The sequence below is a fragment of the Phasianus colchicus genome, chromosome 2 (assembly GCF_987193195.1).
Source record: "Phasianus colchicus chromosome 2, bPhaCol1.hap1.1, whole genome shotgun sequence".
NCBI classification, from domain to species: domain Eukaryota; kingdom Metazoa; phylum Chordata; class Aves; order Galliformes; family Phasianidae; genus Phasianus; species Phasianus colchicus.
This window is the reverse complement of record NC_143437.1, coordinates 57,766,337-57,780,443: the sequence shown is the minus strand read 5'-3', so window position 1 is coordinate 57,780,443 and position 14,107 is coordinate 57,766,337. Positions and strand designations below refer to the sequence as shown.

Here is a 14,107-nt window from a genome sequence, read left to right as displayed (position 1 = left end):
CAAAGAATCTGCACAATGTATAATGTGTGCTGTAAGCTATTAGAGAATATAGCCATAACAATTTTAAAAGTGCTAAGTGCTGCCTAAAGTACTTGTTACAGGGGTGAAAATAGAACTCTGGTTTATCAAATGACATAATTTGTTAGTTGCCAACAAGCTGTGAAATGGGTGTAACTTAGGGGTTACTATATCCTGAACTGAGAATGCCAGCCTCTCAAGGCTTCAAACTGCTTTGGAGTTACTGGAGTTCACCACATTGAGCTGTTTAGTTCAGAATATTGTAACTATTTTAGCCAACATAATTTCTCATTTGTTTGACTGCAGAAAATTACCTTCATGAAAAGCAAGGCTGATGCTCTAAAATGAAACTTCGTAACAACTGCCTTGCAAGGACCCAAATGTCAAAATGTAAAGCCTTAGTATGTGCTTTGCACGTTGTGCTACTCACAGTTGAGGATGGAAAGTGTAATAATGTTGAAATAAATGTTTACGTACTATTCTTCGATAGCAACACAGATAATACATAAGAACACTAAGAATATAGCAACAAATCTAACAGTGGCATTTCTGTACTGTACTTTGTGCATGTCAGAAAGTCTTTTAAGCCACAAAAGTACATGCCAAATTCTTCCAACATAACAGTCTCTTAAAAGTAAACAATGCATGCTAATAATAAAGTATTAGTCTAAATCACACTTTCAGACCACAGCTGCTGCTAAGAGGATGATTGCTCCCAGCAACCAAACAAAACATAATGGAAGCTGTGTTTAGGGTAAGCAATATTAATATTTAAATTATATTGAATATCATTTCTTACTCAGGGCTCATACAGGTAATCCTAGCAATTTTTCTATTGGCTACTGTAATTACAGCACCAAATAAAAAAAATAAAAGATGGGAAAGGCTACCTGCAGATGAAGCCTAGGCCTTAAGCAAGTAAGACACAAAACTTGAAGGGAAAAAAAGAATATTATTCCAGTGGACTATTCACTGTGTTTTAAAGTGCAAGAACTAAGGGGTATTAATTATAACCAAGATGAAAAAACAGATCCCAAACAGACAGAAGGTGGTGGCATTTCCCACAAAGTGTTATTACGTTTGTCACAGAATGCTGTGTAGGCTAAAAGCTTACAGGGGTCTGAAGTGAGACCAGAGATGTTAGTAGAAAATAAATCTATGAAATATTACCAAACCTCTGGGAAGAAATCTGGCTCAGGATCTGCCTGGCAGCATATGGCTGCAAGCTGGCAAAAGCACTGCGTGCTAGCACTGCTTTACAACTCTGTAAGGGAAGTAGTAAGTACTAATAGGACACCACGCTGATGGATTTTTAGCCCAATCCAGTACAGCTACTTTTGCGTTCATATAGTCTATAAATAAAAATGATTCTAGTTCCTTGCAGCAAAGAAAGTAGCGTAAATGTGTATGAGCGACAAAAAGTACAAGTTATGCTGCAGTATATATTACAGTAGTAAAAAAAAAAAAACACCTTTATGATACTGCACTATTTAAAATTGAACTTGATTTAATGTTTGATTTCTTCTTGTTTGTTTGTTTTAAGGAATACATTCTTTTTAACTATGAGTGAATTACTTAAACTTTTCAAGGATACAATTTCCTCGTCAGATTTGAAAGCATCCCCATTCAAGGAAATTTAGATCACATTTAATGTGCTTTGGTCACAAAAAACTCCAGGAATTTAGCTCCCAATCTGAATCCTGACGTGTGCAGTTTGGCCTGCTCCCGAGATGAAGCAATTCTTCAATTCCAGCCTTTGTAGCTGAAACATTTTAAACACAGAATAACATTGATGGTACACTTATCTGCAGAACACAGACCCCTTTCTCAATTGCAAGCCAAGTTTTTAGCTCACAGGGGATGTTCAGTGCTATCTTTATTCAGTGAATTATGTATTAGCAAAGTAAACCTGTATTTAAATTTTAATGCAGCGTTTTAGTCAGGTGAAACTGTTGTCTTTAAGCCTTGTTTGGAAATGTAAATATAAATAATGTCAATGGACAAAAAAAGCAAGAAAGGATGTCCTTTGCATCACTCCAAATTTCAGAGTGATATTTTGAGTTAAACAAATACAACTGCCAAATAACTTTTGCAAGAGTAAAATATAGAAATATTAAGAATTCCTCTCTATTGAAGAGTTTCTAGAAAAAAAAAAAAAGTCTATTATCACTATGTAATGTCCGTATATATCAATCCCCTCATCTTTCATGAAAATCAAGTTTGGACACATCCCCAGAGCTTCTTGTAGTGATGCACACCAACTGTTCCATTGACTATTTGGCTCTGGGGTTATGTTAGAGACAGTACATACTCAGGTTCCAGCTGTACTTAAACTGTGTATCCTTCAGACTAAACTATAGCAGATAGTATAAATAAAGGAAACTCTCTTGAGAATACTCACAAGAACTCACCTGTTTAAAGATGATATTAAATACACTTTAACCGACAGGATTTTATTTTGAGCAGAGTATTGTATATTTTGTTCTCTTCCATTTTATCTCTAAAAATTTGACCAGTATTTATACATTCTTCAGCGCCATAAAAGTGCCTGTAATATTTAATTCTATATATTAGAGCTCCATTCACTCATATTTGCACACAGTCTCATCACTGGAGGCAGCTAATAAGAAAGAGCAAGCAGAACCCAGTGATTTGCTAGGTGAACAACCTCAGCATGATTATTACCAGACTGTGTCCAAAGATCCTCTAAATTATAAACTTGTGCTTGCATAGACTCTGGAGCATGATACTAGTATTGAATGAGAAGAAGTCCAGTCTCTGCCTATTTGATCCATGTCATGTTCCAGCCATGGAGATCACTGTGTTCAAGCATGAGGAATTCTGCTTTTCTAGCATGTATATGCTGTGAAAAAGCAGACAGCAGAGTAAGACCATTTGTTTTTTCAGTCCTGGTGTTAGAAACACCTTGTGTTTTTTCACTTCTACTGGGCAGGTGATCTGGTGAGTGCTTGGCCATGTTCCCATTTCCTTCAAGCTGGGAGTCCTGCCACTGGATGTTCAGAAATGGCTTTGCTCTCAATAATATGATTCTGCTCTCTTCTGCTCTCAATAATATGATTTTTTTCAAATTAATTGTCTTAAAGCAGAATAGTTCTCAAATTGACACTGACATAATCCTTAGTCTTAGTGGGAGTAATGTCCTTAGCACTAATACAGAGCGCTGGGTAACTGTGAAGATTAAATAGTGCCCTTCGTCACCTTCATCACTCCCTGTCAGTATGTCCATCCCTACTCAGACTTTTAAGGATGTCACCTGAAACTATAATTAAGTATTTTAGAGTTTCTTTCAGTTTTGAGATTCTGTTCTTGAGAGATACAATATTACTTGCCTGACCTGAAATATGGCCTTTATTTTCTCACCTCCATCCATGCCTACACTTCATTGTGTTCCCAAGCTAAACTCAAAAAGCATCCATAAAGAGGGACAGGATCTTCAGGCAATATTCTCTCACAACTAACACCAATCACTCTTCTGTGCATCACTGACTCAGAAAGTGATTTTTTTAAAAATACTACTACTGAGAGTTAATTTATACATTACAAACATTCCATCTTCTGTTTTCAAGAAATAATTTGTCATTCAGCAAATCATTTTTTTAAAAATTGCCAATACCAGCTGTATTTAATATATGAGTGTTACAGTAGACACCAGTAAAATCACTGACAATCTACCCCAAGATTCAGTGTCCTTGCTAACTAACACAGATCAATTTAGCTTCAGCCTTCACCTAAGTATCCCAGCAATGCAAATCTTAGGGAGTACCTGAAACAAACACAGCCCAGAAGCAGGAAATTGGCAGCTGGCAGAAAATGCAGAGATGTCAGCAACTGCTGTCCAGTCACACCACAGGATCTTCCACCTTTAGAAGCTTCAGAACCCTGCTAGCTTCTAGCATGGCCTACCACCAACAGTGCAAATTACAGTGTCATGACATGCAGTGCTTATTTTTTCTTTCCTTTTTTTTTTTTTTTTTTTTTTGTTTTGTTTTGTTTTAAATGTGTACCAAATCTCTGTTGTTTTGTGTGGGTTTTTTTCCCCCCACCCATGACAAGTTTTGAATTCTGCCATCTCACTTACTCCTAATTTTTTTTTTTTTTTAATTATGGTGAAAAACAACATTGGTTGGTACTTTGGGTACTTATTTGTTGAAAATTAACTATGCTATACATCATATGGTTATATATTAAAAAGGGTTTTATTGCAATAAACATGCACATTTATGGAAGTATGAAATACTACTGGAAGCACTGATCTTGCCGTAGCACAGCAGCAGTCTACCAGAATTTTTCCATTAAAATAAAGAGGAAACAGCTGTTGTCAGATGGCAGCATGATGCCAATAGTCCAAAATAAGGGATTACATAATTTTAGTCATCGTAATCCCAGCACATAAGTACTAATAGAAGCTTCCTTTAGCAAAGATATCATGCAGAATTTACAGTCCTGAGGTAAACCCTTAGGTGGATAGCAACATGAAGTCAAAAACATTAAAATGGTGTTTCTGCATTGGCTTTAAAGGGATCTTGAAAAAAAAAAAAAACATAGTACCCCATACAGCACTGAAATCTATTCTATACAGGTCAACAGGATTTATTTCCCCTTTAGTAAATTGAAATTGACCTTGTACCTTGCCAGGTGAAAGAATATAATGTAAATCGCCAACAGCGCAGATTGCAGAAGGGATTCAGCGTATACAAGGGAGTTCACTGCCTGCAAACTGCTCTTGAAGTTCTGAAAGACACTTCAAACTGCCATTTACACAAACATCTGTTCTGCCCTCATTTCATCCCATAACACTGAAAGTCTTCCTGGATCCCGGATGTAGCAAGTGCTCATACACGCTTTCCAATGTTTTTCCAATGATTGCTCGTAAATAACTTCTTACTCCATATCATTTTTAACAAAGATATGTTCTAGTGTACTTTTATTATCTACATTTTGATGAGTGCCATTCATTAACTAGTTATGGCAGTGATCATCTCTGTATTCTTTCAATTTTGTTTCTCCCAGTTGTTATTGACAACACTGGGCACAGACAGTACACTGCTGCTGTGGAGAACAAAAGGTAAGGACAAATTTTCTGCTGCATACAATTCAAAAGGCTATCACACAGTCCAATCCTTAAATGTTATTAGAAATTGATCTCTTAACTGAATTAACTACCCACAGCAGGTTTTTATCCAAATTAAGTTTACTTCTGACATTTGCCTAGAGGCAGATGGCAGTCTTTAAAGATTACTGGAGATCTAGACCCTTCTCTCTCGTATATATAATTACAAATCAATACTGGGTCTCTAAATCATAGAAATAATGTGCTTTTCTCTGGCTATGGAATCTCTTGTCATTATGCCTAGATCTAATTGCATTTACTGTTGTAGTAGCAAAATGTAGTACTTTTCTCAGAGATTAAACTATTACAAATGTTGGCCACCTAATACGGCACCATATACTTCCCTGCTATGAAAAGCAGAAAAAAAACAAAACTGTTTAAGCAAAATTAAAAATTCCTTTAGGAAAGACTTATGGGAGACCAGCTCTTCTCCAGTACCTATGCTTCACTATAACTCCACACCAGTAAGACACAGGGGAGAAGGTCCCACAGCTCGCTTGCAATGCAGAGACTCCATCATCTAAGACAAACTATAAATGGGTACCAAATACATTTATCTCCTACTTATGAAGATGTTACCACAACTTTAAATGTCTTCCTGCACATGTATTTGCACATCTGAACAACTGGGAACACAGTGGATGTCTGCACGCAGAAGTCAATGGCTTCACTATTCCTCACTGAGGAAACCGTAAGGAACGTGAAGTACAAAATAATGCACATTCCTTGCTCTTTAGAAAGTGCATTTCCTATTCACAACAACCAGACACACTAACAACTGTTAAACTTTCATTACTCCTTAACAACTGTTAAACGTGTTTTACATAACAGAAAGCCAAAGAGAACAGAAAAGGCACATTGCCACTCTTACTGTGTTAGTTTTGGTTTAGAATTCACATTCAGGTGTCTCACTTTCTTCCCACTGAACACTGCTTGTACATACAACTTTGTTCCCTTTTGTGTCCAAACAAAAGTATTATAGAAGAGTTACTGAAATAATGAAATGCTGCACTCTTTATAATGGCTGGGTGTCACTCCTTCCCCAAAATTCTCTGTGCAATTACAATGCCAACCACCTACAGATAACATTCAGGATATGTCTCTAACTACTTTAATATTTACTGGTAGATTCTGACATTCAATCATGCATAAGTCATCTTCAGAAATTTGTTTTCTGGACAAAAATTAAAGAATTAAATACTGCTATAGAATTGGCTATACAGATTGCTTTGCACCTGCGAAAAGGTGGAGGGACTGTCCTCTAATTTCTGCCCATGGCACAGAAAAGGAAAGAAGAAAAATGTACGCGTAAGCAAGGGCAAGCAGGTCTGGGTGCCAGTATCCTGTATATGTGCATGTACATGCATTTCAACAATGGTAGCTCTTTGGTTTTGATGCAAGAATTACAGTAATGCCCATGCTGTCAGTAAATGCTTCTGATCACCTGTTCTGGAATCAAGGAGACAACCTGCTCCAGCACCTGATAATATTTTTACTTTGAAAATATAATTAAATAGAACAGAACCAATTAATTAATTAATTAAAATGATCATTCTCCTGCCTAGAATGGCTACAAGGAAGAAACAAGCAGAATTTTTAGTTCTGTAAATTGTATATTTGCCTCAATTTTAAGCTTATTTTATGAGAATATGAAGTATGAGTACTTCTGTTCTTAACTCCGCTAAATTTATTGAATGTCTGTAACAACTTCCATCTTGCTGGACACCTTTGAGTGGAGCTTGCCACTAAATGTCATTCTTGCCACTCATTTTTACCTGTATTCTATTATGTATTTTTAATTAGCATGCCTTTATATCCTCTCATGTCTTGTCACTACTGTGTGGCAAGAAAAATTTTAAACTCCAACTATTTACAGGGTTTGTTTGTTTTTGTTTTTTGTTTGTTTTTTGTTTGTTTGTTTTTACAAAGTCACCAACTTCTTGCTATAACATCCCTTGTCTTAAAATGACTCAAGTTACTCCATCTAGTAATTATTTGAGTTCCCACCACTCAGTGGGAAGCACAGTGGCTAAGAGGTGTTATGGATTGTTGGCTTTTAGCCAGTAAAACATCTCACCTGCATTGTTTTCTTGGCTGGATTTTCTACAAGTTTTCCCTGTATTTACCCATCCTGTTTTACATCCCTGGTGTCATTTTGATCCTTCTGCTGCAGACAGAAAAATTATTTAAGTAACGTTTAATGATTCCTTCATGTTGACAGATGCCAATGTCCACATTGGTTTCTTCTTAAGACTGGAGATGGTTTAAGAAATACAGGTTTTTAAAGTACTAAAGCTGATAGGAAATTATAATTAGAACATGATAGGAATCAAGTTTCCAATGATTCTAACAATCACTGTTGCAGTAAAAAAAAAAAAGAACATCTGGCTTTTCATATAATCTGCCAGTTTTGCTAATAATGCTGTGGCTAAGAGGGTAAGTTAGTAAAGATTGGAAGAAATAAATATTTGAGTAGAAAGGAATGATGGTGTAGATGCCTAGCAGAGTTATTACTGCTTTATTTCTTAGCAGTCTGAGAAGAGCCTGCCTGCCCTCATTCCCTTTGCTGGCAGGATCCTGCCACAGGGCAGAGAGCAACAGCATCTCTCTGCCTTCCTACAGCACCTGACATGCCTGGTGAAAAACTGAAATGGGGTTTCCTGAGCTCTGGGAATCCTCCCACTTTTGTATAGTTTCTGAGAGGAACTGCACACAGCTGGAAGGGCAAAAACAAAATGCAAATAAAAAAAGTGATAGTAGCCTTTAGTCAGAGCTGTCCTACAAATACACGAGACTCACCACCATATCATACAATTTTAATTGAATGAAAACAGCTGGATGGGCACTCCTAACTCAGTTTCAGAATTTTCTGCCAATTGTCATATATTGGTTTGAAAGTAGTTTAAGCTATTTCAAGACAGCCATAAACAAATACCATCTTTTTGAGTCAAAATGATCTTTTTGAGTCAAAATGTGTGATGAGACTGAGATCTTTGCAGAGCTGATACATCCTCTGTAAGCATCTTTAGTCAAAATGAGTGGAATTAACTACTTGAAACAGTATGTCTTCACCAATGCAGCATTTTCCTGAGCACATGCCTTTTATATCCTTTGTCACTTTGAAACAAAAATGAGATTTCCTGCTTACAAGTTGGTGATGTCTAAGTCTAAGACCTTGAGTGCTCCGTTCTACAGCTTCACTGTGGGCTTCTCATACACTCAGTATACTCCAAGGAAAAACCTGTGGCAACTTCATAAAGACAGCTGACAAGTGTGCAGCATCTTCAATTGAAAAAAGAAATGGATTTATCTAAGTGCTATATTTGGTATAAGCAAAAATTCTACAAGAGAAAGAGGAGAGAGAATAAGAAATCTCTGTCCTAGAGGCCAAAAAACATAGGGATAAAAATGAGAACTGTCAAAGTCAATCTGAGTCCTGACAGCTGACAGGCCTGAGCCTCACCAATGTAAATTAAAACAAACGGATGCTACTTTTTGACAGCATAGACAAAAAAAAGAACTGAAATTACAGTGAGGTTGTTACACAGTAAGAATAGAGATGCAGTTAAAAACAGAGTTGGCACAGACACCTCAAAAACAAATGAATTTTCTATAGTATTAAATTATATTCAATCCTGAAATGAAGCTTTAAGTTAGGTAAAATGAAGCCAAGCAGAATGGTTGATCTTCTGCCTTAAATACTGAAACAACTCACCTATGAAATGGAGAATTCAGTTGTAATATATATTACGTTTATATTCAGACAATGTAGCATCACATATATATATATCAGCTCATGTGATGCCACATTATCTGAATTATATATATTATGCTTACATTCTCAAGTAGAGAAGAACTGTGGTCTTGTCAACCTCACATCTGTTGCTCTGTGCTTGACAGTGTCTGTGTCACTTAAAATACTCTGAATGAAAGGATATTCTGAGATGCAGAGGTAAATAGAAATATGGGGTAAAGTACAACAAATGTTGTACTTACCAAATTAGTACAGATTTGGGTATTAAAATAACTTAATTGATTAAAGAGGGGTACGCAGTTAATTTAACCTTTATGTACTTCACTAGTACATTTGATATTGTACCACAAGAGGAATATAATTACGTTCACAGTTATGTTAACATGAGAGTGGGAGCAATAAAAGTTTATAAACTCAGGAAAGAGCTGAAAAAAGATAGTGTTATATTATATGGAAAAATGAGTTGACAAGTTGGGGAAGAGAAGTCTTTTTATTACAGTTTCTCAAGGTTCCTTCTCACTTGCCATGTTATTATTTAATATTTTCATTAATAACTTTAGCACAAAAAGAAGAATGTGACGCTTGCTGACAGCATGAAATTAGGAATATCAATTTAGAGAAAGTCCAGCCTATTTTACAGGAAAAAAAAAGAAAAGATGAATAGAACAATTGGGAAAAATAATACAAGTAGTTGTATTTAATAGGCTAATAACCAGATTTTATGTCGTAAGTCAGAGGACTCATCAAATATGACCAATTAATATCTCATAAGACAGCACTGTAAAACAAGAAAAACAACACACGTAGCCAGACTGGATAGAAAAGTGTCAATATTATCAGAGACATTGATCAGATATTGATTATTATTAGTTTCCCCAGTGGTCGCTCATAATCAAGAAAGATTCAAGCATGGGATGATCACACAGGAAAATAAAAAAGTATCAGTACAAGCTGTTATGAAACAAGGACGGATTGCTGTTAAGCTACTGCTGTTTGACATAGAAATCTGGGATGAGAAGAAATACCTAGACACTTTCCACTGATAGTTGTCTGTTTAAAGGTAGAAATCCACTCCTAAAGAGTAAGAATAATAAAGTTTTAGGATACTCATCATGACCTAATAGGGGCAATACATTTCTAAAAAAGTCATTCCACAGGGAAATGCTTTGCCTAGGTATGCTCAGCATGGATGATGAACAAAGCAGTCCAGTTGTAACAACTACAACCTCAATCTCTAAGCAGGAGGAAGAATCACAGTGATTTCTCATCCTCCCTCTCCTCTCTGGTCCTTCTCAGCCAGTCCCTTACAGGGAAACAAGGTACTGGAGCAGCAAGAACACTGTCTCAGAGTCCCTTCAGAAGTATTTTCCAGGCCCACCAGAAACATTCCCAGGCAAGGTTCAGTTCATTGGCCACATCTTGAGCCACACAGACCCAGATCATGGATTTTGAAGGAGCAGATTAAGTCCATTCTGATATCAAAGCCCTGCACAACCCAGTGAGACCTCCTGGTGAGTGTAAAGCTGTTGCAATCAGAGGAAGAGAGGAAGATGAGATTGACAGCACTGCACAGCAGAACTATTTTATTTGCTGGCCAAATTTTTGGTATAGAAAAACTGCACATATCAACGGGTCTCACGACCACTCCTAAGAAAATAATGTTTTACTTATTGCTATTTCAATTAACAACCTTGCTGCTTTCTGAATCAGATTAAAAAATCATAAAAAAAACACCTGGTTAAAAAGTTTGTAACAAATACTGCATTTCCAAAACAGCACATCAGGCCTGGTACTGCTCTTCCTCACCTGTGTAACTTAATTATTCTCATTTTCTAAAATGGAAACTGTACCTAACATAAACACACTTCCATTCAAATTTCTGCTATACAATTTACTGTGAAATATGCTTTGCAGCACTGAATGTTCACTTCTCCCTGATGAATGTCTTACATTCATGGGTCTGTGTCTTTGTCTTCAGTTTGTGGTGCTTGGCACTGTGCTCCAGAGCTGTTCTATCTGCCACTGTCCCCTTTGTCTGTCTTTCCCTTGTCAGGAATCACTGCTCAGCTCATTTTTGTACACTGTTATGCTTTCACATGGTGTGCTATCTTTTTTTTCATGTTGAGATAACTACATATATTTATTTGAAAACACCTCATCCTTGCTCATAAACTTAATATTTTTCAGAATGATTTCTTCAGCTGATCCATTCCCATTCAGCAAGCCTGCTTCTGTCTGCCTGAAGTCAATCAGAAGTTTATGGGCAAGCCAAATGAAAACTTTGTGTTGACTTAACTGGGTACAGAGTCATCCTCTAAACTGGATAATGAGTCAGTGTAAGTATAGGAGACCAAACACTGCTACATGACCTTTTTGCAAGTATGAGCACTCCACTTCAGTCTATTTACTTTTGATTTCCAGAAAAGGCATTTTTCAGAACAGTTGTATAGTAACCAAGGGTGTAATATTCTTCCTTTATCTTTGCAATTCTGTCTTTGGAAATGATGTCAACTTAAAAGAGAAGAAATATTAATTTGATTCCCAAATTTCTTCTAACTGTGCAAGTCCTACAGTGATTTTAATTATCTGGTTTTTAGTTTTTTAGTTTTTAGTTAAGATAGTACTTAATTAAGAGCCTAACTATGATTCCCTAAGGATCTGATTGTAACAACTGTGTGGGCTGCCCAGTGTATTATTTTACTGGTATGCTCTCATCTTGTCACACATTGCACTCTTCTGAACTTATTAAGTACAGTCCTTCGCACCCAAATATCTTTTCCTCGTGACATATTAGCATAACATTTATTCACTTAACAGCAGAACTTTAAAATCCAATTCACAAGCCTGGTCTTTCTTGTAAAGTATTTACACAGATTAAAAAGAGGACAGCTGACCAAGCACCTTATCATTTATGTGTATGCTGCTACTCCTGAGAAAAAAGGACAGTGCTGACGATAAGCATTTTTCCCAGCACACCAGCTGCCTATCAATTCTTAACTCACCAGCAGAGCTTAATTTTTGTTTCCTCGCTGTTAAATGTTTTTAACTATTTCCATTCTCATTTAAATGAAAACTATATTTCATAGCTAACTCAAAATGTACTTAAATGGTTTAATCAGAGCTCATAACGATTTCATGGAAATGTCAGATAATTTCATGTTTATGCACTCTTTTACATCACAGTTTTCAGAGTTTTTGCTATCTTGCTGCTCACTTGCTAAGGGAGGTACAGAATAAAAGACAATGTAATGCTGAATAGCTGCCGTCAGTGCCTGACCAGAGCAGACTGCAATACCCAGGATCTATGTGTTATGATCTGGTGATGTGGATGGAGAAAGATATGCAGTTCTGCTAGAATTAAGCTGCATTTTAAGCCTGAGACTCACTACAGATAACCAATTTGAATGAACCTTTTCCTGTTCTGCTCTGAGTGAAAATACAAGCTCTCTCCAGTTATGTGTATTGATTCCAAGAACACCTTTTGCTTGTTTACGTCCCTTCAGATACTGCTGCTATTCACCTCACCAATGATACTCAGTAAAATACTTATCCTCCTATTTAGCTTTGACAGATGGAAACTTACCTAACTCACAACCACTCAACAAGATAAAATTCATTTTCTTTGCACTTTGCATTTACTAGAGACCCTTCACAACAATGCCTTCAATAGCTCTGCATCTCTTGTAAAAGCTAATCATCTAGAATTTTTAATATCTAAACCCAATTTTATTCAATTCTTTCAGTCAGTACGAGAATAATCAAATTGTGCCCTTGTCCATTTGTCACCCATTTGCTAGATTTTCAGACAGGCACATGCATGTTTTCCAAACATTTCTCATTCAATAAGAGAAGAGCCTCGTGTAAGTTTGGTAAACTTTCACTAACTCTGCATCCTTCTTCACAATATCTACAAAACATTCAACAGTAGGAGGCTGCCAGTGGTTTAAGAACCTAACTGTGGTTTTGCTGCATCCTCCCTTCTGATTGTGCAATTTCTTATTCACTCCTGTCTGATGTTTAATCAGCAAAGCAAACCCATGAAGCTGCGGTTCAGAAGCAACAGCAAAATGCTGCTGAGGAAAAGAAGATATGGGAGAGTAGGCAATGATTTCTTATTCTCCAGTTCCTTCTGCATTTACCCAGAAAAGGAGTAGCAGCATAAAACTCTACAGATCAATTAAAGTAGGATTATAGTTTCAGTTAGGCTTACAGAACAGGTTAGATAGTTTTAACAGCTGAATGCCCTGTTGGGAAAAATAAGTTCAAAACCTGTCTCTGCAATCCATGCTAAATTGTTATCATTTTAATAACTGTTTAAAAGCATCTACAGACCTTATATATTCTAGAAACAAACACTAAAACTACACTGATAAAAAGTTATAGTAAAATTGGCTTTTTTTTTTTTCCCCTCCACTTATTGGAATATTTATTTTCACTCACTGGAACATTTTCCTAACTTGAGCAAACGTTGAGCTAATTAAACCCACTCCCAGAGCCAGCGCACTTTACATAAATACGCTGCACAAAAGTATCCCTGCTTTTACAGGCAGGATTTCTGACTTAATCCATAGTCCCTCCTGCTACACTTTCTTCATCTTTTCTATGAAGTCTTTGGAAGCCGCTTAAGCATCTGTGCACACGAGAACAATTTTGATTACCACCACCGAAGCGGTACATCACCGGGACAGCGCGTTTCCTCGCTTCCTGCCCACTTCCTGCAGAAATTGCCGCACCGACGTGATAAATCCCAATGAGAACAGGTGACGCCCGCTTCCACCCGCCTGCTCTCATTTTCCCTCCCGATTTTCTAGGACAGAGCCGGCGATCACCCTTACCTGAGGTGCAAGTAGTGCACCAACTTCGTCACCACCGTCACCATCCTCCCGAGTCACCTTCTCCGCCACAGCGCTCCGGGGCTCCCACAGGCGCTGCTTCGCCTCTGCTCCGTACAGGGGCGGGGATACCAACCTCTTGCGGGGCAGCCGCGCCCCGGCCCCCGCCCCGCCCCGCCCCGCCCCTCCGCCGGCTCCGCTCGGGGCGCGACCCCGCCTACGGCGTGGATGGAAGCGGCGTTGTGCAGGAGCTGCTGCGAGGGCTGCTGGGCTGGAGAATGTTCAGCTAAGAGGGAGGAGGGCGAGCGAGGGTTTGGGGGGCTGCTTCGAACCGGCAGCTTCGCTCTTTTCTTGTTTGCAGGTGGAGAGGTG

General features: G+C 37.6%; 1 protein-coding gene across 1 annotated transcript in view; it reads right to left on the bottom strand.

Annotated features, from left to right (window-relative positions):
* The window catches only part of ARHGAP18 (Rho GTPase activating protein 18), an 85,517-nt gene extending 71,642 nt beyond the window's left edge, over positions 1–13,875 (bottom strand). The window contains exon 1 of the mRNA XM_031610418.2: positions 13,739–13,875. Coding sequence (XP_031466278.1) covers positions 13,739–13,782 — 44 coding nt within the window. The 5' untranslated portion in view covers positions 13,783–13,875. The remainder of the gene's footprint in view (positions 1–13,738) is intronic.
* Positions 13,876–14,107: the final 232 nt, after the last annotated feature.